The sequence below is a fragment of the Trichomycterus rosablanca genome, chromosome 2 (genome assembly GCF_030014385.1).
Source record: "Trichomycterus rosablanca isolate fTriRos1 chromosome 2, fTriRos1.hap1, whole genome shotgun sequence".
In the NCBI taxonomy this organism is placed as follows: Eukaryota; Metazoa; Chordata; class Actinopteri; order Siluriformes; family Trichomycteridae; genus Trichomycterus; species Trichomycterus rosablanca.
In genome coordinates this window covers 15,901,798-15,927,372 of record NC_085989.1, presented here as the reverse complement: position 1 = coordinate 15,927,372, position 25,575 = coordinate 15,901,798, and the positions used below count along the sequence as shown (strand labels likewise).

The 25,575-nt window shown below is 41.5% G+C and overlaps 1 protein-coding gene across 1 annotated transcript in view; it reads left to right on the top strand.

The window, feature by feature from the left end:
• The window catches only part of nedd9 (neural precursor cell expressed, developmentally down-regulated 9), a 62,292-nt gene extending 45,706 nt beyond the window's left edge, over positions 1-16,586 (top strand). The window contains exons 3-7 of the mRNA XM_063011952.1: positions 4,581-4,682; positions 4,798-4,929; positions 9,079-10,107; positions 11,892-11,981; positions 15,069-16,586. Coding sequence (XP_062868022.1) covers positions 4,581-4,682; positions 4,798-4,929; positions 9,079-10,107; positions 11,892-11,981; positions 15,069-15,617 — 1,902 coding nt within the window. The 3' untranslated portion in view covers positions 15,618-16,586. The remainder of the gene's footprint in view (positions 1-4,580; positions 4,683-4,797; positions 4,930-9,078; positions 10,108-11,891; positions 11,982-15,068) is intronic.
• The last annotated feature ends 8,989 nt before the right edge of the window (positions 16,587-25,575 follow it).

Below are 25,575 nucleotides of genomic sequence, written 5' to 3'. Positions count from 1 at the left end.
TGGAATAGCGTGCTTGGCTCTAGCTGTCCGCTATTCGGTACCCTAACAGAAGAAGTTAATAAAGTGTTCTGCTCCCGACAATTTGTGAATATACCGTGTATTTATTCCTTTATTAAGCAAGTGCATCACTACGTTGTTTTGTAAACCGGAGTGATCCTTGACTCACACACCATATAAATAGTAAAATTCTACAGTAATGAACGCAGCTCTGCTCCTACCGCCTCGTGAAATGCTCGCATTGCAGACATTACACTTCGTTGTTGGACTTGTTTCACTTTCCAATTTAAAGTATTTCCACACAGCGGACATGCTGACGTAAAACAAAGGATCGGCTTAGGATCGGCCTTAGTAAAGCCGATACCGATCAGTTAAAAAATGCCTTGATCGGCCCCGACATCCCTAATCACAATGGTGTTGGGCTAGTGTAGTAAAGTGCTGCACCACATACTGCCTTCCATTGCTGTTGTTTCTTTTCCACGTTGCAAAGCTACTGGCAGCAGGACTAAAAAAGTAGTGTCCCGTCTCTTTGGTTAGGGTTTAAACTGAGCTCATATTTTCTTCCGTATATCTCCTCTTTTTTACTTTGCTTCATTCTGCCTCAGCTTCTCAAGCAAAGGTGATTTAAGAGCTATGGGAACAGGCGTTAAGCTTGGTGAACTGTTCTGACCCGAGCATTCCTTGGTAATGATTTATATGTAGGAATTCCATTGATGTGCACCTAAAAAACACAGTGAAATTGTGTGTGTGACGAGCACGTTGATTAAAACCATCTGGCTCTCTGTGCTCCTCAGATCCTTGCGTTTATGTCGTGAGAATGTGCTTGCACGTGTCACTCCACTGTAATACTGGAAATGACTGGTGGGTCTTCAGCCTTTCGATCAGAGTGCTGCGATTCGTCTGGTTCTTCCAGATATTGAGGTCAAACCAAGGGTTGGTCATTTTTAGGCTTTTAAGTGAACTGTTCAGTGATAGTGAAGAGAGGCAGAGGGCGAACGAGGGCGGGAGGATTCCAAACATTCTTCTGTCTGACTGACACAGCAAACCGTTATATAGTTGAACCCAGTGTAAGAGAAAGCAGACGGCTTGTTGGATGAGCATTTGGAACCAGTTACGCAGTTTAGCAGCTAGGCGGTGTGTGAATGATAACTGACGTGGCAATTTTTTGACATGACAGCTAGTATTATGTGCTGGGTAAAAATGTCAACTCGTGTAAACTAAGCAAATCTTCTTCCTCTTTGTTTTGTCTGGCCAATCAGGGGTCATCGCAGCAGATTATTCATCATTCTGCCCTGTCCTAAGCATCCTTCTGAGACGATACTCCATTCTTAGCACCTTTCTCCCGATAGAACTGTCATCTCACCTCATCTTATCTCACCTCCCTAACTGTCCATCCTCATCACTTCCAATGAAAATCACTGCGTCTTCATCTCTTCCATCTCCCTCTCTTGTTTTTACCTTGCTTAACCTCTTTACTAAAAAACAATAGACGAGGATTTGCTGCTGTGTGGCCGTAAGTCATGCTGAATGATTTTTCAAATGAATGTTACATGTTATACACCCATCAGCCATAACATTAAAACCACATCCTTGTTTCTACACTCACTGTCTATTTTATCAGCTCCACTTACCATATAGAAGTACTTTGTACTTCTACAATTACTGACTGTAGTCCATCTGTTTCTCTGCATACTTTGTTTTAGCCTGCTTTCACCCTGTTCTTTAATGGTCAGGACCCCCACAGGACCACTACAGAGCAGGTATTATTTAGGTGGTGGATGATTCTCAGCACTGCAGTGACTCTGACATGGTGGTGGTGTGTTAGTGTGTGTTGTGCTGGTATGAGTGGATCAGACACAGCAGCACTGCTGAAGTTTTTAAATACCGTGTCCACTCACTGTCCACTCTATTAGACACTCCTACCTAGTTGGTCCACCTTGTAGATGTAGATGTCAGAGACGATCGCTCATCTATTGCTGCTGTTTGAGTTGGTCATCTTCTAGACACACCCTATCACAGGACGCTGCCCACAGGGAGCTGTTGGCTGGATATTTTTGGTTGGTGGACTATTCTCAGTCCAGCAGTGACAGTGAGGTGTTTAAAAACTCCATCAGCATTGCTGTGTCTTATCCACTCATACCAGCACAACACACACTAACACACCACCACCATGTCAGTGTCACTGCAGTGCTGAGAATCATCCACCACCTAAATAATACCTGCTCTGTAGTGGTCCTGGGGGGTCCTGACCATTGAAGAACAGCATGATAGGGGGCTAACAAAGCATGTAGAGAAACAGATGGACTACAGTCAGTAATTGTAGAACTACAAAGTGCTTCTATATGGTAAGTGAAGCCAATAAAATGGACAGTGAGTGTAGAAACAAGAAGGAGGTTTTAATGTTATGGCTGATCGGTGTACATTTGTATCATGTGTATCATGTGTACTATCACCGAAACCAATTCCTTGTATGTGTAACATACCTGGCGAAATAAAGTGATTCTAATTCTGAATAGTTTTTGAATCACTGAATGTGTACCAGGAAATTTAATGTCATTAACAGTAAAGGTTATGTGGTATTTTTGTGTGTGAAAGTAAAATACACTCTGGTGTACATCCTCTCCTTTTATCTGATCTGTCACTCTGTATCACCAATCACCATTCGACCTGGCTGACCTTTAGTTTCCTCTCTCATTGTTCTCAGCCTGTCTGGTGCACTTAAGCGTTATGAAGATGCAGAGCTGTTGCTTCTGTCAGAAAGGGTTTAGATAAAACAGCAAAACTGGACCTGGCCACAGCTACAGTAGTACGGTCACTTGAGGACTGAAATAAACAAGCCAGCTGGTCTCAGGAAGACCATAATGATGTTAGATTAGGCCCAGCTGCCAGAATTGCCTTTTTTGTTTGTGAATTCTGGGTAATTTTGTTTGTCTTGTGTACATAAAAAGTAGCAGCAAAATAGCATTAAATTAAACTTGGGGAAAACAGCTCAGCTTACTGATGCATTTACACATGTAAATCCTTTCATGCATATTTATTATTTAAATCATGACCAGTGGGGGGCTTAGGTGGTGCAGCAGTCTATTACAATAGCCCACCAGCAATGAGATCCAAATTTGAATCTCAGGTGTGCTGTCAGCTGGCTGGGAAGGAAAGGGGCATGGTGGCCATGGATGAGCGTCCAGGGTATTTCTGCCTTGCATCCAGTGTTTCACAGTAACATAAAAACACATACACTGAATTCAGTTAGCATCAGTATGGAGTCTGGTTGCATTTCTTTGTATGTGGATATGATTTTTAATTAACAAAAATCAACAAAAATAATGTGTATATTTTGCATCAGTCTCTAGTTTAAAGGTAAAACTCATCAAGGTTCATCATTGTATAATAACTACACTAATGTTGTCAGAAAGAGCTTTAAAATACTGACTGCGTCTTTTTTTGTAATTAGCATGTTCAGCTCACCACTGTGTAAAGTTTACCCTCTAAATGTTGAACTGGTTCTGCTTATGCCAAGTTCACCCTACACAACTTTCAAGTTGTTCTGATTGCTGTACAGCTCACACTACACAACTGGATCTCTAGCACTCGGGAGTCTTTTCAGTCGTTGTGTATTTCACACTACACAACTGATCGGCGACAGGGGGTTTCACACCACACGATCTATCACCATGAGGAATTGCAGGCGAGTCTGTCTGGTCCCCCAAACTACGTTTTGTCACAAAATACACACGAAAAGTGATGAGGGGTTTAATGATACCAAGTCCAAAAATACACGTCAACAATAAGCGCTGATGTGCAGTGTAAAATTAAGGAGAAAAAATAAATGAATCTGAGTGGATTTGGCTACGCTAACGCATGGATTGTTCTGTAGTGAGTTGGAGGTTAATAAATATTTTTTTGCAATGCAGTGTTGGTATTATGGTTTGTAGAGAACGATAAGGTTAGAAATACTGTAAAACGTGTGTGTGAATGTATTCTGATAGAAACTAAATTATGCCCCTGTCCCACGTTTTTATACTCACCCCGTATCTTGCGTTCTCATTGGCTGTAGTTCTACACCGCATGTGTTGCCAGTTGTCCGACTGATCCAGATATTTAACATGCTGGATAGTCGCAGAGCGCTCAGTGAGCCGCTCGGATCGAGTCGTTGAACAGTTCACACATAGCGATCGCAAGCCGAGTTTCCATCCCTGAGCAAACGTCGAGTTGCTTCCGAGCTGCCACATCTAGCGGCGGCCAGTCGGTGTGTGAAAATCAGGGCAGAAATCGTGTAGTGTGAACTAGGTTCATCTTACTGCTTTACACGTTCATTGTTACGCTGTTTTTAATCAACAGTGCATGAAGATTTGTTAAGATAAAACTCGCTGATGTGTTTTATTTTATACTTTAATAGGATACTTTATGCTGTTGGAAGAATTGGCAAAATTTGCATCCATACACACCATGCCAGCATCTTTATCAAGCTTAAGTGCACCAGACGGGCTGAACAAGCAATCACTGGATAAAGAACTGATTAAAAAAACATGAAAGCCAAAATGATACAAAATGTAAAATGAAATTTGTTGTCTTTATGTGTTAAGCAGGTGCAGACCCCGACACGAGTTGGACAGACCTACAAGTACAGCCCTGCATCCAACAACTCTCAAGACCTATATGATGTTCCTCCCATGAGAACTCAAGGGGTAGGTGTCTTTCAGGTCACTCATGATTATGTGAATTGTGAGTTCTTGGTGATCTACATCTACATGGACAGAGTTTGGATCAGTGTTGATTACTGGCTGTGTGTTGGCTTTACAGGTGTATGACATCCCGGCTGGGAAAAAAATGGGAAAGCATGCGAGTACTCGAGGCCAAGGTGTTTATGATATTCCTCCATCACTGGACACAAAAAATCAAGGGGTGTATGACATACCTCCACCATCACAAGCGGTATGTTGCAATCATGTTTACTTTGCCTAACTCACAGATGCTGTCCATTCAAAGTCTGTTCAAGAGCAACTCAGGACAAAATAGTTCATATTAAAAAGAATTTTCTATGCTTGACAAGTACATTTGCAGCATGCAGCAGATACTTCAGTCTAGGGTGATGTTTGCAGAATTGTAAACAAAAAATTGTGTGACAGTCTGGGAACATGATTTAACTAAAACACAGGTTAAAATAGAGGTAAAAAGCAGATTATTTGAAGATTCAGTCTTAAGTCAATAGCAAATGCAAGGTTAGTTTCCATTAAAGTGTGCAGTGAAGAGGAGGGTCTTCGGTCATATCTGAGGACAGGGGAAGTTTATTACACCATAATAAACTTCTAGTACAGATAAGAGTCTTGATGCCTGTCTTCCTTGAGGTCTGATGTGTGGCTTAAGATGAGCCAGACTTGTGACCTTAATGGTCCGAGCTACATAACCGGGTAGTGTAGGTGCTGCAAAGCTCAGACCCAAGTTCAGTTCCCGCCTTCAGTTAGTGTCACTGGTTAAGGTACTGTTGTCACTGTTGGACCCCTGAACAAGGCCCTAAGCCCTAAATTCCTTGCATGGTATTTGTTTACAATTGTAAGTCACTTTGTTTAATAGTGACTGCTATAAATGCCATAAATGTAAATGTTGTTTGTGGCATGTTCTCCCTGTGTTTATCTGACTCCCACCAAAGGTTTGTAGTACACTGTACACAGTATGTAGTATGCATTATATGATTAACCTTATAATTTATAGTAAGGCAAAGACACCTGAATGATATCAATACTAACTACACCGATCAGGCATAACATTTTGACCACCTCCTTGTTTCTACACTCACTGTCCATTTTATCAGCTCCACTTACCACATAGGAGCACTTTGTAGTTCTACAATTACTGACTGTAGTCCATCTGTTTCTTTGCACGCTTTGTTAGCCCCCTTTCATGCTGTTTTTCAATGGTCAGGACCCCCACAGGACCACTAGAGAGCAGGTATTATTCGGGGGGTGGATGATTCTCAGCACTGCAGTGACAATGACATGGTGGTGGTGTGTTAGTGTGTGTTGTGCTGGTATGAGTGGATCAGACACAGCAGCAGTGATGGAGTTTTTAAACACCTCACTGTCACTGCTGGACTGAAAATAGTTCACCAACCAAAAATATCCAGCCAACAGCGCCCCATGGGCAGTGTCCTGTGACCACTGATGAAGGTCTAGAAGATGACCAACTCAAACAGCAGCAATAGATGAGCGATCGTCTCTGACTTTACATCTACAAGGTGGACCAACTAGGTAGGAGTGTCTAATAGAGTGGACAGTGAGTGGACATGGTATTTAAAAACTAACACAACACACACTAACACACCACCACCATGTCATTGTCATTGCAGTGCTGAGAATGATCCACCACCCAAATAAGGCACAGCCTCACAACATAGGAAACAAAGGCACAGTCAAAGGCAAAAGCTTGTCATGTGGGTGTAGCCTTAGACTGCAAAAGTTAAAACCTACAAAGTTAAAACCTTAAGAAAATAAATATTGTTTTTTATTAGTTTTTCTTGGTTGCTAAATGAAACCGTTGTCTGCCAGTAGTCATCCAGACAGACTCAGAATGGTGCTTTGAACTCCACACTGAGCGTCTTAAATAATGTTTTTATATTTCACTGCTCTTTAGAGTACAGCACAGTCCAGTGCAGAGTTTATTTGCAATGAGTATAAGTATGTTGGGGACCTGTTATTTGCAACCTATTTGATTGAGGGGTTGCGTAGACTTCACATACTCCACACAGTAGATTTAATGCTTGACTGAAATTAGTTAGAGCCAGTTCCTGTTGTATGTTGGTTTATGTCCCTGCCATAGTGCCATGTATGTCAAAACCAAGCTCAAACCAGGGTTTTAAAATGTGTGGTTGTCAAATGCCTTCCACATCCATTATGTGGGAGAGCAAAAAATACATGATTATAGATCTGCCATAAAACATTAAGCGGAGACTGAGGTGTGTCTGTGGTTTTTCACTGTTTTTTGTTTTTGTATGTATGGTTGACTTAGGCCACACTGACAGAAATTGTTTGGAATCTGTATTGCAATGTACTGTCTTTCTATTTAAAAAAAATTAAACTTTTGATAGGACATAAAATGATGTCAGGTAATATGATTTGGTGATATACATCCACTACATCTATTCTATATACACACTATACATTTAAAATAAAAATAACATGTGGTTAAAAAAAAAAAAACTGCACAAGTGGTGGATGATTCACAGAGTCATGCATAGGGTGACTCTGTACGCGATATGACTCTTTGTGAGAGTCAGCTGCTGGCAGGTAAAAAGAAGCAGCATATCTTCTTTTTAATGAGGGAGCTCTTTTTGACAAGGCCAGGACTTTAGCAAGCAGTAGAGTCATGATTGGGAACTGGAAAGGACTAGATTATAGATTGGGAGAAAAAAGGGGGGTTGCAAAAAACTATTTAGTTTCATATTTTATCACTGCTTTGTCCTAACTCACCTCAGGACACCAGTCAGCGGCGGGGCCTCAGCCATCCGCCCCCACTCAGACGTAGCCAATCATATTTTTATGTAGATGCCCAAACGACCAATAGCACTGCTAGGGACTTAACCCTGGATCCCAGCGGAAGTGGCCGTGCATTATTTCCCAAATGCAAAAAATATGTAATAATAATAAATAAATAAATACACTGTGGTGCCAGGTGGCGCAGCGGGATAGTCCACTAGCACACCAGCGCTGAGATTCTGAACACCTCGGTTCGAATCTCTGCTCTGCTACCGGTCGGCTGGGGGCCATCTAGCGGGCACAACTGGCAATGCCTGCAGCAGACAAAATGGGCCACTAAGTCTGCTTGGTGGGAAAAGACCAGACTAAGTGGATGGGGCCTGTGCAGAAGTCGATGAGCCTTATGTGCGAAAAAGAAGGGGTTGAGGAACTGCGCACGTGTCGGAGGGGACGTGGAGCAGGCAAATATACCCTCCTCAGAGGCAATAGGGATCCCCAGCAGCGAAAGACTAATTGGCTACGCTAAATCGGGAGAAAAAGAGGAGAAAATGCATAAATAAATAGAAAAAAATAAAAATAAATACACTGTTTCAATGTCATAAACAGCATTTTCTATGTCCAGTTCCTAATCTTGCACTTTCTTCTCTTTTAAGGGCACAAGTTTTAGTCAATTATATGATTAGTCATTCATAGCTGGAAGCTGATTGGCTTCTCTCTGGGTGGATTGGTATTTTTTTCTTCTTTAGCAAGCATGTGATGCCAGCATGTGTAGCCCCCCAACCATGTTTGCAGTTCACTACATATTGAGGTGCCAAATAAGCTATGGTAAGGGCAGTAAATGGGTGTGTTCGAAAAGCTAGTGTGCTGTCTACATAGGCAGCATTTTACGTCATCCTGTGCGCGCTCCCGAGAAGGAGGCTGTTCGAAATCCTAGATGCCTTAAAATCCACACTTCTGAGGCATCTTATTATTTCAATTTTATTTTGGCTCAAGAACGAGTGAGCATCGAACGCTGCCTTAGTGATCAAGACAATCCCAGCATTCATGGCTGACGGGGCGGAGAAACGAATGGAGTTATTTTCAAACGTAAATAAAATATTACTGATTTTTAACTTGTATAAACTTGTACCGAGGGTTTTTATTTGCAAGTTCGGGCTTGTCAGGAAATTTAACCGTTATCGGTACATGAAGGGAGATGGTATTGACGTATGCTACCTCAGTTTATTGGTTTTAATGGCGAGATGCTAAATGCTAAACGCGAAATGCTAAACCCGATGGAATCGCTATCTAAGTAGTGCGTTCGAATAACCTGCCTTTTAAGTCACTAACTTATTAGAATCCTCTCTACTAAGTCAGCTGCCTATGTAGACAGTAAGACAGCAAGGCAGCTCCCTAGGTTTTCGAACACACCCCATAAAGTTGGTAAGTGGCTTCACATATCTCAGAGAAGGAAAATGTCTAGTCTTTCCATTCTAGATTTGAGGCAATTGTATAAAAGGGGAGACTAAGTTGGGGAGAACAAATTAGCCCCTAAACACAACAGAACAGCAATGCAGATCAATAACTTCACCTGTTAATGTAGCTTGTGTTAATGTTGTCGTCGTTTTCACAGGTGTATTCCAAACCACCTTGCAAAAGCAACACCGCCCAAGAAGAGGGGAACTATGACTTTCCTCAGCCTCACAAGCAGAAGCTGGAGGGCATTTATGATGTACCACCTCCCAGCCACACCAAATCCACCAAATCCAACTACGACTTTCCTCCCAGCGATAACAACAGCGCCATCTATGATGTTCCTGCTAGTCAGATCAGTACTGGAGCGTCCCACGATTTGTACGATGTTCCACGAGGGATGCAGCAGCAAACACAGTGCAGGGAGCACAATCGCAACAAGGGCATCTACGACATCCCTCCCTCTGATTCCCGTTCGCTGGCAGAGATGACCGATGGCATGAACCGCCTATCGTTCTCCAGTACAGGAAGCAGCATGTCGACGTCGTCCTCATCAGCCGGCTCTCCAGCAGAGGGACGTCTAACACTGGACCTTGATTCAGCCCTACAGAAGCTCGGCCGTCTACAGCAAGGCCTGGAGTCTTCTGTCTCATCTCTGCAAAACTTGGCCTTTTTGCCCAGCTGGAGAACTCACAGCTTTATGGAACGCTATGCTAATGAAGTCCGTGCCACGATGGAGCGAGTACGTAGCGCTCTGTCAGAATTTCTCGCTTTTGGAAAAGGGGCTGCAGTGAATGCAACTGCCCTGTCTGACCCGGCTCTGCATTCAAAACTGAAAAAGCAGCTGCAAAGGCTGGAGGACTCACAGCAGATCTTGCACCAGAGCCTGGAAAACGGTTCCTGGGTCTTCACAGGCAACCGACAGCAAGGCAAAAGCGATGAGCTTGAGCGCTTCGTGATGATGGCACGAACTCTGCCCGATGACGCCAAGCAGCTGGTATCTACGATAGGGGTCAATGCGGAGCTGCTGTTCCAGAAGGTGCCTATAGAGGGGGTTGTTCATCCTTTCACTTGCACTCAAATAGAGGAAGAGAGCTACTGTGGCAAGACCAAACCTTTCCCTGTGGTTCAGGACAGCGAGCAGTGTGTAAAGAGCTGGATGGAGGATTACGATTATGTCCACTTACAGGTAAGATCTAGCTGAGATCCAGATGTTTATACTACAACATGATGCATTTTTACATTGTCTCACATATTCCAGGGTTAACATTGTATCCCAGGCATCGTATTCTACATCCTGCCACTCTGTACCATCTAGTGAAGCAGCTTCTAGTTTTTAGCAGATCAGCTTGTGTGTAGTTTTTGAGTTACGTTTGATCATCTGGTAGGGATGTAACGATACACTCTATAATCTACGATTCACGATACTGAGTTCACGATACGATTTTTTCCCGATTTTTTTAAACAAAATGAAATTAAAGACAAATTATGACAAAGTTTCCTTTTATTATTTCTCTTTAAAAAATAAAATAGAATAATGTATGTGTGCTTAGCTTTTATTTATCTAAATAAAAAACAAAAACAAAAATGCTGCACATTTCCCTTCACATTTCAAATTTCAAAATGAAATTTTAAAACAAATCCCACATTATATAATAAATAAATAAATAATACAAACAAAGAAAGTAACCTCAAATAAATAAACTAAGGTTTTGCCTGTGCTCCTTCCAAGCTTGGTAAAGTGCTGTAAAGTAAAGTGCTGGCATTACAGTATGGCTAAAGTGCAGGCGCGATGGAATGCAGTATTTAGGCTCCAGTGTGTTAACCAGTAATCGAAATCTCTCATTTTCAACTACTGAAAATGGCCTCATATCTTTTGCCACGAAAATACCAATGCACCTCATGTAAACGCGCTTGTCAGCGTGGTTTGCCCTTTTATGAATGATTTTCGCTTACACGGGCTGACCGGAGCTTCTCACTGTGGTGCCGGTTTATATGTCAGGCATAAATCACCACCGCAACCTTTGAATTTTCACCCATTTTGGATAAAGCTCGATTTGGCAACCAGGCGAGGTGGCTGGCGCAAGTGCCCTTCGCTGTTTAAAGTGAATATCGATTCATTTTACTTGAATTATCGATTTAAATCGTGGCAAAAATGCATCGATTTTTAACTGTGTATTGGTGCATCGTTACATCCCTATCATCTGGACACCTTTTTATTTTGGAATAGGGTAACAGTTTGGGTTTTCCTTCCACCCTTTTTTTTGTACAGATGGTGGCTTAATGGGAATCACTGTCACCTCACAGCAAGAAGGTCCTGGGTTTGATTCCCAGGTGGAGCTGTCCGGGTCTTTTCTGTGTGGAGTTTGCATGTTCTCCCCGTGTCAGTGTAGGTTTCCTCTGGGAGCTCCAGTTTCCTCCCACAGTCCAAAAACATGCAAGTGAGGTGAACTGGAGATACAAAATTGGCCATGACTGTGTTTGACATTAAAGACTTGAACTGATGAATCTTACACATAGTGATGCCTGTAGCTTAGACCTGATGAGTGCAGTTGAACTAGCCCTATTTATATAGGCACAGAGAACGTAACAGCCCTAGTCAGTCAAAATTGCCAAGGAGGAATTAGGATGCCATGACTCAAACTTGAATGACATTATAGAACTTTCTACAAAACCAAATAATCTAAGTAGCTGTATGTAGATTTTTGACCCAGTAGATGTGAGCATATTTTCTGCAAACTGCACACTGCTGCACAATAAGCCTATGACAAATCAATGCAAATATTTCCTGTGTTCCAGTTATTCCATTAAAAAAAAGACCAGAAATCTCCAAACTGCCAAGACATCCGGCATAACAAAAGAATAAATTCTCAAGCAATAAAAATATGATCAAGCAATAATAAATATTTGAAATACTTCATTGAGATGATACAAAATAAAGTGTTTAATGATTCTATTTTTTCCACTTGAAAGGGTAAAGAAGACTTTGAGCGTCATCAGAAGGAGCTGTTAGAAAAGGAGAATGTTGTGAAACAGAACAAGCTCCAGCTGGGACAGGAACAGGTATGTGGAACGCGTGATACTGCACTACATTCAGTCCATTTAGTCTGGATTACAACCAGTAATAAGAACTGAAACTGGGTTTAAAAATAGAAAAATACATTGCAGTAAACTGAAATCATATAAAGTACACCAGCGTGGAGCAGCAGGTAGTGTGGGTGTCACACCAAGGACCTGAGAACCCCACTTTTTTACATAGTCTGTAAGGACTTTAGTATGTGCTATTTGCTTATCTCTGGGTGCACTGCTTAAAACATGACATCAGGTGGACTGGCTACTAAAAACTGTTCCTAGGTGACAGTAACTGAGTGAACAGATGTAGGTGTAAGTGTTATGCCCTATATTAAAATAGTTAATTCCTGCCTAGTACTTAATATATATATATATATATATATATATATATATATATACAGTATATATATATACATACACCGATCAGCCATGACACTAAAACCACCTCCTGGTTTCTACACTCACTGTCCATTTTATCAGCTCCACTTACCATATAGAAGCACTTTGTAGTTCTACAATTACTGACAGTCCTCTACAAACCTTTTTAACCTGCTTTCACCCTGTTCTTCAATGGTCAGGACCACTACAGAGCAGGTATTATTTAGGTGGTGGATCATTCTCAGAACTGCAGTGACACTGACATGGTGGTGGTGTGTTAGTGTGTGTTGTGCTGGTATGAGTGGATTAGACACAGCAGCGCTGCTGGAGTTCCACTCACTGTCCACTCTATTAGACACTCCTACCCAGTTGGTCCACCTTGTAGATGTAAAGTCAGAGACGATCGCTCATCTATTGCTGCTGTTTGAGTTGGTTATCTTCTTGACCTTCATCAGTGGTCACAGGACGCTGCCCATGGGGCGCTGTTGGCTGAATATATTTTTGGTTGGTGGACTATTCTCAGTCCAGCAGTGACAGTGAGGTATTTAGAAACTCCATCAGCGCTGCTGTGTCTGATCCATTCATACCAGCAGAACACACACTAACACACCACCACCATGTCAGTGTCACTGCAGTGCTGAGAATGATCCACCACCCAAATAATACCTGCTCTGTAGTGGTACTGTGGGGGTCCTGACCATGCAAACCTGCTTGCAAAACAAAGAGCACTTAATAATAGAAACAGTATTTTAGCTTTATTCTTAAGCATCTTTTCCACCTTTATAAAATTAAAGTTAGGACACCTAAATAAAATTTGTATAATAAATAATCTGCTCTCATTTCAATGTAAACATTTAAAGTTGGTAAGGCAGCATGTTCACTTACAGCAAGTTTATCTTAATTTAAAACACAGCTCAGATGAAGCTAGCCTCATAACCTCATGATTAAGCGACCATGTTTGGAAGATGAGAATATAGCTAAGGCATGCTGACCTCTCAGTTTGCTTTGGTTAGGTAATTGAACTGTTCTTGAGGAAAGTCCAACCTAAACTTTGGGTTTGGCTGTGCCTGAGAGGACAGGCTATTTGAGCAGCAGGGCAGAATCCCTGTTGAGTTCTGTTTGGTTTGTACCACTGAGATGAGCTGGACTGAATTAAAAGCATGACTGAGGAGCCATACTGAAGGGTTTGCTGTGGAAACCAGGGTTTTAATTCGTATAGGCTAAGAGTGTGTGTGAAGTCTGCTGCAGATGTTGCGGTAAAACATCCGCAAACATTTTCCAGTGCAGTGTCACAGTGTGGAAGTTGCTGTAATTTATATTTGTATTGTAGCAATAGATAAGTCACGTTTACAATTTTCTGCAATAGAAGTAATAATACAATATAAAACCTTAAACACTACATAACTGCATTATAACTATATTAGTTTTGTGTGTGTATATACACTGACTAGGCATAACATTATGACCACTGACAGGTGAAGTGAATAACACTGATTATCTTTTCATCACGGCACCTGTTAGTGGGTGGGATATATTAGGCAGCAAGTGAAAAAAATTTTAAGTTGATGTGTTAGAAGCAGGAAAAATGGACAAGTGTAAGGATTTGAGCGAGTTTGACAAGGGCCAAATTCTGATGGCTAGACAGCTGGGTCAGAGCATCTCCAAAACTGCAGCTCTTGTGGGGTGTTCCTGGTCTGCAGTGGTCAGTATCTATCAAAAGTGGTCCAAGGAAGGAACAGTGGTAAACCGGGTGGCCAAGGCTCATTGATTCACATGGGGGAGGGAAGGCTGGCCTGTGTGGTCCAATCCAACAGACGAGCTACTGTAGCTCAAATTGCTGAAGAAGTTAATGCTGGTTCTGATAGAAAGGTGTCAGAATACACAGTGCATCACAGTTTGTTGCGTATGGGGCTGAATAGCCACAGACCAGTCAGGGTGCCCATGCTGACCCCTGTCCACCGCCGAAAGCGCCAACAATGGGCACGTGAGCATCGGAACTGGACCACTGAGCAATGAAAGAAGGTGGCCTGGTCTGATGAATCATGTTTCACATGGATGGCCGGGTGCGTGTGGGGAACACAAGGCACCAGGATGCACTATGGGAAGAAGGCAAGCCGGCAGAGGCAGTGTGATGCTTTGGGCAATGTTCTGCTGGGAAACCCTGGGTCCAGCCATCCATTTACAAATGTACTTTGACACGTACCACCTACCTAAGCATTATTGCAGACCATGTAAACCCTTTCATGGAAACGGTATTCCCTGATGGCTGTGGCCTCTTTCAGCAGGATAATGCACCCTGCCACAAAGCAGAAATGGTTCAGGAATGGTTTAAGGCAGTTTGAGGTGCTGACTTGGCCCCAATTCCCCAGATCTCATTCCAGTCGAGCATCTGTGGGATGTGCTGGACAAACAAGTCCGATCCATGGAGGCCCCACCTCACAACTTACAGGAGTTAAAGTATCTGCTGCTAACATTTTGGTGCCAGATACCACAGCACACCTTCAGGGAGTTCATGCCTCGACGGGTCAGGGCTGTTTTGGCAGCAAAAGGGGGACCAATACAATATTAGGAAGGTGGTCATAATGTTATGCCAGATCAGTGTATAATACACATTGTTTTTTTTTATTATTTATTAAATGTATAATTGTATTTCATTCTTCCCCTTTTTAATTTGCTTTTCTTCTCTCTACAATTTTACAGCTGAATCAGCTTAAGCAGCTGGAGCAGGAGGTTATCAAACCAGTGGAGAACGACATGACGCAGTGGATCTCCCATCAGCACTCTACAGGTTCTTCCTCCCCGTCTGACTCCTCCATGTCCTCGGCAGGGGGTGGGGCTCATCTGTGTGGACGTGATCGGCAGCTGCTGGCCTTCTATGGCGAGCAGTGCGAGCAGCACTTTGTGACTCTGCTGAACGCAGTGGACGCCTTTTTCGGCTGCGTAGCGGCCGGCCAGCCTCCGCGTATCTTCGTCGCTCACGCTAAATTCGTCATCCTCAGTGCTCATAAGCTGGTGTTTATAGGAGACACTCTGTCCAGACAGGCTTCCATGCCGGACGTAGCCAATCGGGTGATGGACTCCAGCAACGTACTCTGCGAGATGCTAAAGACTGTGGTGGGTGCCACCAAGATCGCCGCCCTGCATTACCCTAACACGGCGGCTGTGCAGGAGATGGTGGACCGTGTGACAGACCTCTCCCATCATGCACAGCAGTTCAAAGTGCAGATCTTACAGATGGCTGCGTTGTGATGTTGTCAGTGTGGGAGTGTTTTAGCAGACTGTTTATGTTGTATAGTAAGAAGTATTGAGCACATTAATGAATTTGGGCTTTTGTAAATAGGACAGTTCCGTTCTTTCTTGTAAATATTTATCTCTATTTTGGTTTAGATTGGTTTTATATTATAAGAATGGTAGGAGCAAATTGCTCTCTAGAGCATTCAGCATTTCATTTTTATGTAATGAGCACCTTAGATGTTGCCCTTAAATTGTTCCTATGACCTGGAGAGAAAAAGCTCCACTTCTGGACATCACATTAGGTCTTAACATTTCCTGCATCGTGTTGTGTCTGTTCTGCCAACAAAGTGAGTGTGAAAGTAAAAGACTCTTCCTCCCAGGACGATTCCAATTTTAATGTTTGCATGGTTTAAAAGACCAAACCCTTTGTGCCAGTATTGGTGAAAAGCATAATGCATTACTTGTACCATTCTTGCTGTTTGTATTGACAAAAGTATATGGACACCAATCAGGATGATCAAGTTCAGATAAGTGTTTAAAACTATTTCTATAAAATAAATTATATGTTTACAACTTTTGTGGTAAGAGGTCATTTTCTGATTCTGCATGACAGTGCACAAAGACAGGTTTTTAAAGACAGACTTGGTGTACAGGAGATGTAGTGGCCTGCACAAAGGCCTGAATTAAATATCTTTGGGATGATTTGGAACGTCGAGTCAGGCCATCTTCCACTTCCAACTTCAATACCTAACCTAACATCATAACATCTTAAAAATCTTGTAAAGAGCCTTCCCTAAAAGAACAGCAAAAAAGGATGGGCTCTATACTAACATTAATGCTGTTAGACAAGCTCAAGGTCAGGTGTCCACATACTTTTGACCATATAGTGTGTTGTCTGTGCTGTTGTTCAACACATCGAATAATTGTGTATAATACAGGCTGAAAAAAGGATGTGTTTCAGTAAATAAAATGAGATTGGATGTATGGGTTGTAGAGGTGCCCTTCCGTATTAAGACAACTAAAGTTGCTTTTTAATTTTAAAGATCTATTCATGTGAACCAATAACATACAATAAGAATAGTAGAAATTGTAGAAGTTATTACTTGAGTAAACTTCAGTTACCCAAGCTGAACTATAAACACTTCATTCTGCAAAGATCACACCAACAGCACAAACAAGAGGAGTGAAACTACACTATACGAACAAAAGTATTAGGACACCCCTTCTAATTGTATTCATGTGTCTCAGCCACAACAGTTGCTAACAGGTCTAATAAATCAGTTATACACCGATCAGCCATAACATTAAAACCACCTCCTTGTTTCTACACACACTGTCCATTTTATCAGCTCCACTTACCATATAGAAGCACTTTGTAGTTCTACAATTACTGACTGTAGTCCATCTGTTTCTCTGCATGTTTTGTTAACCCCCTATCATGCTGTTTGTCAATGGTCAGAACTCTTCCAGGACCACCACAGAGCAGGTATTATTTAGGTGGTGGATCATTCTCAGCACTGCAGTGACAATGACATGGTGGTGGTGTGTTAGTGTGTGTTGTGCTGGTATGAGTGGATCAGACACAGCGGCACTGCTGGATTTTTAAATACCATGTCCACTCACTGTCCACTCTATTAGACACTCCTACCTACTTTGTGTAAAGTCAGAGACGATCGCTTATCTATTGCTGCTGTTTGAATTGGTCATCTTTGAGATCTTAATCAGTGGTCACAGGACACTGCCCAGGGGCGCTGTTGGCTGGATATATTTATGGTTGGTGGACTATTCTCAGTCCAGCAGGGACAGTAAGGTGTTTAAAAACTCCAGAAGCGCTGCTGTGACTTATCCACTCATACCAGCACAATACACACTGACACACCACCACCATGTTAGTGTCACTGCAGTGCTGAGAATGACCCACCACCCAAATAATACCTGCTCTGTGAGAAACAAATGGACTACAGTCAGTAATTGTAGAACTACAAAGTGCTTCTATATGGTAAGTGGAGCTGATAAAATGGACAGTGAGTGTAGAAACAAGGAGGTGGTTTTAATGTTATGGCTGATTGGTGCACAGCATGACTGTATCCCTGTGCACAAAGCAAGATTTATAAGGACATGAAGAAAAGATTGGCTTAAAGAAACTCCAGTGCCTGGACAGATCCCTGAGCTCAGCCCACTGAACAGCTTTAGAATGAACTGGAATATCAATTGAGGCTTTCTTGACCAATATCAATGCCACATCATACAAATGCTTTTTTGACTGAATGGGCAGATTCCCATAGACATACAGACACATCGCTTGGTATTCTTGGTGCCAGAACATCTTTTAAGTGTTGTGTGAAGGAATGGCAACATTACAAAGTCACTGTCCCAGCTTTTTTGGAATGTGTTGCAGGCCTGAAATGTAGGAATGGATCTGTATTAACAAACAAACTATACTGTATATTAACAAATGTAATGAAACTGACCACACCAAACATGACATTATTCGCATTTTCCATACTGTCTTTTTCAACTTTCATCTAAAACGTACATGGACTCCTCCAGGTATGAAGCAGTTACTCATTCTAAAGTGGCACATGATGGTGATTCTGCACTCAAAAACAGACTGACATGAGAAAATAACTTTGACCTGAAGCACTTGGTAACACAAGACTGTGCTCTTTCCTATGTGAACTTCCTGTGTGAAATTGTTCAGCATGGAGTTCAGCCATACAGAATCAAAAACTCATCAAAGCAGATTTGCATAAACATTTACCCTGTCACAGTTCAAGCATGATGTACCGTACCTGTATATATACAGCCCTATAGGCAGTGTTTATTCACCCGATTCACAAGTTACTCTATGATGTATATAAAAACTAAAATAGGGATTTATAGCTCTAAAGTTTAAATAAAGTAATTGAATGATACAGCAAATGAAAAAGGTCTGACATGGTGGGTCACGCCCTGCTATACAGTAGAAGTGTGAGAAAAAAGTCCCCACAACTGCAAGAGTGAAATAGAAGTGCAAATGCTTCAAAAGGGGAAGAACACTACTGTGCTAAAACCACTAACAAATAAGGGCAATTGCAAATAGATTAAATTAAAAGTAAAAAATGAAAGACACAAAACATCCACAGCCTACAACACAGAAAGTGGATAGCACAGGGACAGCACAGAACTGAGAGCTGGTTGTCACATTATAGCTCAGTTCTCAGGAAAAAAGGAAAGATATGGAACTTTTAGAACCAGCTGGACCGGCATGGACAAGCGGCACCCCAACCCCATCAAATAGCACACACCATGCATAACGTGGATTTACAGGTGGGAGCCACTCTAGAAAAGGGACATCACACTGGAAGCTTTTGCATGAGAAGAATGTGTGAACATTTCACAAGAGCTGTTTCAGAAGCCTGTAAGCACTTAATAAGCACCAAAATTGCTTATTAGAGGTCATAAAGGTGGAATGGCTTAACAGTATAACAGTATAGAAATGATGGTCACAAACTCGATGATTAAGAATGTTCATATAAAATAATTCAACACAAGTTACTGAGTAATAATGCACAATATGCAATGTCTATGAAAAAGCAATGAAAACACAGCTTTAAGATACACCACATGTTCAAAAGTATATGGACATGCCTCTTAATTAGTAAGTTAAGGTATTTAACCACACTCATTGCTAAGAGAAGGATGAAATTATATAAAGTATATTCTATGCCTCCAACATTTGGGAAGGCCTTTTATTGTTTCAGCATGACTGTGACCTTGTGCAAAAAGTAAACTTCATAAAAGACCATACAAGAGTTTTGAGTAAGGTAGCACAGATTTTCACAGAACGTCTCATATTTTTAAAAAGGTCTTCCTAAGAGTGGAGGCTGTTATAGCTGCAAAGTGTGCAGGCAACTCTATGTAACTGCCTATGGTTTTGGAGTGAGATGTATAACAAGTAAACGTTCAGTCGTCTACATGCGTTTGGCCATTTAGTGTATCTTGTTTTTAACAAAACCCCAGGACTTTTTGTGACATTGTGCGCCATGCAGTGGTCATTTAAGAGTACTACATTATTCATCAGTAACACATATATGCAGGATAGTTTGTTTTTGTTTGTTTATTAGGATTTTAACATCATGTTTTACACTTTGGTTACATTCATGACAGGAACAGTAATTACTCATTACACAAGATTCATCAGCTCAAGTTTAATATCAAACACAGTCATGAACAATTTTGTATCTCCAATTTACCTCACTTGCATGTCTTTGGACTGTGGGAGGAAACCGGAGCTCCCACAGGAAACCCACGCAGACACGGGGAGAACATGCAAACTCCACACAGAAAGGACCTGGACCTCCCCACCTGGGGATCGAACCCAGGACCTTCTTGCTGTGAGGTGACAGTGCTACCCACTTAGCCACCGTGCCGCCCTATATGCAGGTCATGAGTAGTTGGCAATTGTTTGTTGTTCTGAATAATAAACAAACCTCTAAAGTCTGATCATGTATAAAGGGTGACGTGTGCAATGCAAAAAAAAAAAAAATTTTTTTAGTCCTAATATTTATAGTACTTTTATAGTCTTAGTCCTTACTGATTATAGTTACACGGCTTACCACTGTAGAGTGTTTTAACAGGAGCAGGAAGGAAGCATTTCTCTTGTCATTGTCACCTTTGGATTGCTTATTTGGGGTTTACATCTGGGTTTAAACACAGATGAATAGGAATAGTGGAATAGAAATAGCGTAAAATAGAGAAATAGAAATAGCATTAGATATTTTTAATAGGTGTCTCGTAAAAGGTCAGTGATTTACATGTTTCATGAGTGCAGTTGGGAATTGGGGATGTCTAAATTGAGGTGGAATGGAAGGAGCAAATAGAAAAAAAGCTGTATAAAATAAATTCAAATGAATTCACAGTAAGGGCTGTTGTTAACAGATTATTGTGCCATTTAAGATTTGTGGTACATTGGTACAGGACTAGTAATCAGAAAATGCAGGTTTAAGTACAACCACCACTAGGTTGCCACTGTTGGGCCCATGAGGAAGGCCCTTAACCCTCGATTGATTGCACTGTAATAAACAGCAACTGAAACTCGCTTTGGATATTTATTCATTCAATTTATTTTAGATTTAACACCATGTTTAGCACATATTTGTGCCATTTATGGCATGCTCAGTATTTTATTTTTATGGCTGAATGATGCGTTAGTACTGTTCCTGTATTTTCTTGAATAAGTATTTCTTTTATGGTTCCAGATTTAAGTAGTTGTTGCCTTTCCATGACCTATTTAGGGCTTTCTATTAGGACATGCTTTATCGTAATGGGTGTTTAGCAGGAGGATTTTATCCTTTTATCAGGTGTTGGTGGGTTATTCTGCTGTGTAAATTCTACATCTTGTGTGTATGATTTAGTCAATACATCTTAGTTGGTGTGTCCTTGGCTTGTTAACTTTTGGGTGTACAGTATCTCTTGAAGTTTGTGGTTATTTGTGGTTTACCATTAGTGTTAATATATGCCTCTTATTATTAGTGGTTTTATATTTATGTATAGGGAATTTTAATGTTATATGTTGTCTGTTTTTTTTCTCTGGCTAGTTGATTTGCTTGTTTGTTTCCTACTATTCCACTATGTCCTGAAGTTTGGCATAGCCTGATGTCTTATTTTGTAAATTACTTTTGTATATTACTGATCATGGGGTGGTCTGGTGTGTATGACTTGTGTGAGTCTGTGCATTTTATGATTTTAGCTTTTTTGGTCTCTATATTTATTATATATAGTATAAATATTTATACTATAAATATTTTATTGCTTGTTTGCATTCCTTGTTGAACCAAGTGTTTTTTGGCTCCTTGGATGTTTTTGGGATGGTTTCTTACACTATTTCTTTTAGGGTTGTCTTGAACCATTCGATGGGGTCTCCATTAGGTCTATAATAGTACAGTGGTAACTCGAAATCTTTAAAACTCAACGCCCTTCGTTGAGAAATTTGTACCTTTAAACACGACTTTTACCGTAAACCGTAAAAAGTGTCTGCGAATGTCGCTTTGTTTAGCACTCGGCTTGAATGTTTCGGTAAGACGTCATTAAAGTATTAATATTGGCAATATTTATATCAAACAAACCAGCAGAATCTCAATCACATTTATGCTGTCCATTTTACTTTGAATAAATGAGCTTAAAAATCTCGAAAGAGTTCAATATTTGGTAATGCTTTGCCATCATTGCAAAATGAAAGCACACGGTAAACAGCAGCAATGCGACCCAGATCAACCACACAGCAGCATAAAATTATAACCGCTGCTTACCTGAACTTCTCTTCTTCAAACTGAGACCAAATCTATATCTGTGTGTTGTTCCATTAGGGATATAATCCACTTGTTTTTCTTCTTGGTGGCCATCTTGTAAATTCCCAGAATATTTCCAGAATATATAAATCCATTTCCAACCGTTTGGCCACCTGTCTTATTCGGATCATTTATTCTCTCGGTTTTCGCAGTAAAACACTGAAACAGGTAGTTTGTTTTTCATTGCCAGCTCACCTAAATCACACTGGAGAAATCCAAAAACAGCATGTATTGCTTTGGATTGCAGGAACAACTGAAATTCCGCCCACAATCTGAATTTAGAAGCTCTGATTGGTTTATACAGCTGTCTTTCAAGACTTGAAGCACGACTGAATCTCTGAATCAAATGCGAACTGGTTCATGGAGTTGTTTACTCTCAACACCATAATGAAACAGAGTGAGCAAAATGAATGAATCTTTACCATAGATAAGAGCACAGCTCCCTGATTCGATTCAAATGAATTTTTCGTTTGAAAAGAGTCATTTCGGACTCGTTTTACTAAGTGATTCAGTGATGCTTTTTCAGAGTCTGACAAAGCTTTAAAGACAAAAAGGCACAATGTATGAATAATGACACTATTAAACCTTTGGAGACCAACATGGACTCTTTTCACTCCAACTTCAATAACTCCAGATCAGAATTAATTAGAATGTTGATTGTAAACAACATTTGCATACATTAAAGAAATTGTTGGTTATGATATATATATATATATATATATATATATATATATATATATATATATACAGTGTATCACAAAAGTGAGTACACCCCTCACATTTCTGCAGATATTTAAGTATATCTTTTCATGGGACAACACTGGCAAAATGACACTTTGACACAATGAAAAGTAGTCTGTGTGCAGCTTATATAACAGTGTAAATTTATTCTTCCCTCAAAATAACTCAATATACAGCCATTAATGTCTAAACCACCGGCAACAAAAGTGAGTACACCCCTAAGAGACTACACCCCTAAATGTCCAAATTGAGCACTGCTTGTCATTTTCCCTCCAAAATGTCATGTGATTTGTTAGTGTTACTAGGTCTCAGGTGTGCATAGGGAGCAGGTGTGTTCAATTTAGTAGTACAGCTCTCACACTCTCTCATACTGGTCACTGAAAGTTCCAACATGGCACCTCATGGCAAAGAACTCTCTGAGGATCTTAAAAGACGAATTGTTGCGCTACATGAAGATGGCCAAGGCTACAAGAAGATTGCCAACACCCTGAAACTGAGCTGCAGCACAGTGGCCAAGATCATCCAGCGTTTTAAAAGAGCAGAGTCCACTCAGAACAGACCTCGCGTTGGTCGTCCAAAGAAGCTGAGTGCATGTGCTCAGCGTCACATCCAACTGCTGTCTTTGAAAGATAGGCGCAGGAGTGCTGTCAGCATTGCTGCAGAGATTGAAAAGGTGGGGGGTCAGCCTGTCAGTGCTCAGACCATACGCCGCACACTACATCAAATTGGTCTGCATGGCTGTCACCCCAGAAGGAAGCCTCTTCTGAAGTCTCTACACAAGAAAGCCCGCAAACAGTTTGCTGAAGACATGTCAACAAAGGACATGGATTACTGGAACCATGTCCTATGGTCTGATGAGACCAAGATTAATTTGTTTGGTTCAGATGGTCTCAAGCATGTGTGGCGGCAATCAGGTGAGGAGTACAAAGATAAGTGTGTCATGCCTACAGTCAAGCATGGTGGTGGGAATTCCATGGTCTGGGGCTGCATGAGTGCAGCAGGTGTTGGGGAGTTACATTTCATTGAGGGACACATGAACTCCAATATGTACTGTGAAATACTGAAGCAGAGCATGATCCCCTCCCTCCGGAAACTGGGTCGCAGGGCAGTGTTCCAGCATGATAATGACCCCAAACACACCTCTAAGACGACCACTGCTTTATTGAAGAGGCTGAGGGTAAAGGTGATGGACTGGCCAAGCATGTCTCCAGACCTAAACCCAATAGAACATCTTTGGGGCATCCTCAAGCGGAAGGTGGAGGAGCGCAAAGTCTCGAATATCCGCCAGCTCCGTGATGTCGTCATGGAGGAGTGGAAAAGCATTCCAGTGGCAACCTGTGAAGCTCTGGTAAACTCCATGCCCAGAAGAGTTAAGGCAGTTCTGGGAAATAATGGTGGCCACACAAAATATTGACACTTCAGGAACTTTCACTAAGGGGTGTACTCACTTTTGTTGCTGGTGGTTTAGACATTAATGGCTGTATATTGAGTTATTTTGAGGGAAGAATAAATTTACACTGTTATATAAGCTGCACACAGACTACTTTTCATTGTGTCAAAGTGTCATTTTGTCAGTGTTGTCCCATGAAAAGATATACTTAAATATCTGCAGAAATGTGAGGGGTGTACTCACTTTTGTGATACACTGTATATACACACCGATCAACCATAACATTAAGACCACCTCCTTGTTTCTACACTCACTGTCCATTTATCAGCTCCACTTACCATATAGAAGCACTTTGTAGTTCTACAATTACTGACTGTAGTCCATCTGTTTCTCTGCATGCCCCTTTCATGCTGCTCTTCAATGGTCAGGACTCTCCCACAACCACCACAGAGCAGGTATTATTTGGGTGGTGGATCATTCTCAGCACTGCAGTGACACTGACATGGTGGTGGTGTGTTAGTGTGTGTTGTGCTGGTATGAGTGGATCAGAAACAGCAGCACTGCAGCACTGCTGTCCACTCACTGTCCACTCTATTAGACACTCCTACCTAGTTGGTCCACCTTGTAGATGTAAAGTCAGAGCTGATCGCTCATCTATTGTTGCTGTTTGAGTTGGTCATCTTCTAGACCTTCATCAGTGGTCACAGGACGCTGCCCACAGGGCACTGTTGGCTTGATATTTTTATCATATCATATCATATATACAGTGTATCACAAAAGTGAGTACACCCCTCACATTTCTGCAGATATTTAAGTATATCTTTTCATGGGACAACACTGACAAAATGACACTTTGACACAATGAAAAGTAGTCTGTGTGCAGCTTATATAACAGTGTAAATTTATTCTTCCCTCAAAATAACTCAAAATACAGCCATTAATGTCTAAACCATCGGCAACAAAAGTGAGTACACCCCTAAGAGACTACACCCCTAAATGTCCAAATTGAGCACTGCTTGTCATTTTCCCTCCAAAATGTCATGTGATTTGTTAGTGTTACTAGGTCTCAGGTGTGCATAGGGAGCAGGTGTGTTCAATTTAGTAGTACAGCTCTCACACTCTCTCATACTGGTCACTGAAAGTTCCAACATGGCACCTCATGGCAAAGAACTCTCTGAGGATCTTAAAAGACGAATTGTTGCGCTACATGAAGATGGCCAAGGCTACAAGAAGATTGCCAACACCCTGAAACTGAGCTGCAGCACAGTGGCCAAGATCATCCAGCGTTTTAAAAGAGCAGGGTCCACTCAGAACAGACCTCGTGTTGGTCGTCCAAAGAAGCTGAGTGCACGTGCTCAGCGTCACATCCAGCTGCTGTCTTTGAAAGACAGGCGCAGGAGTGCTGTCAGCATTGCTGCAGAGATTGAAAAGGTGGGGGGTCAGCCTGTCAGTGCTCAGACCATACGCCGCACACTACATCAAATTGGTCTGCATGGCTGTCACCCCAGAAGGA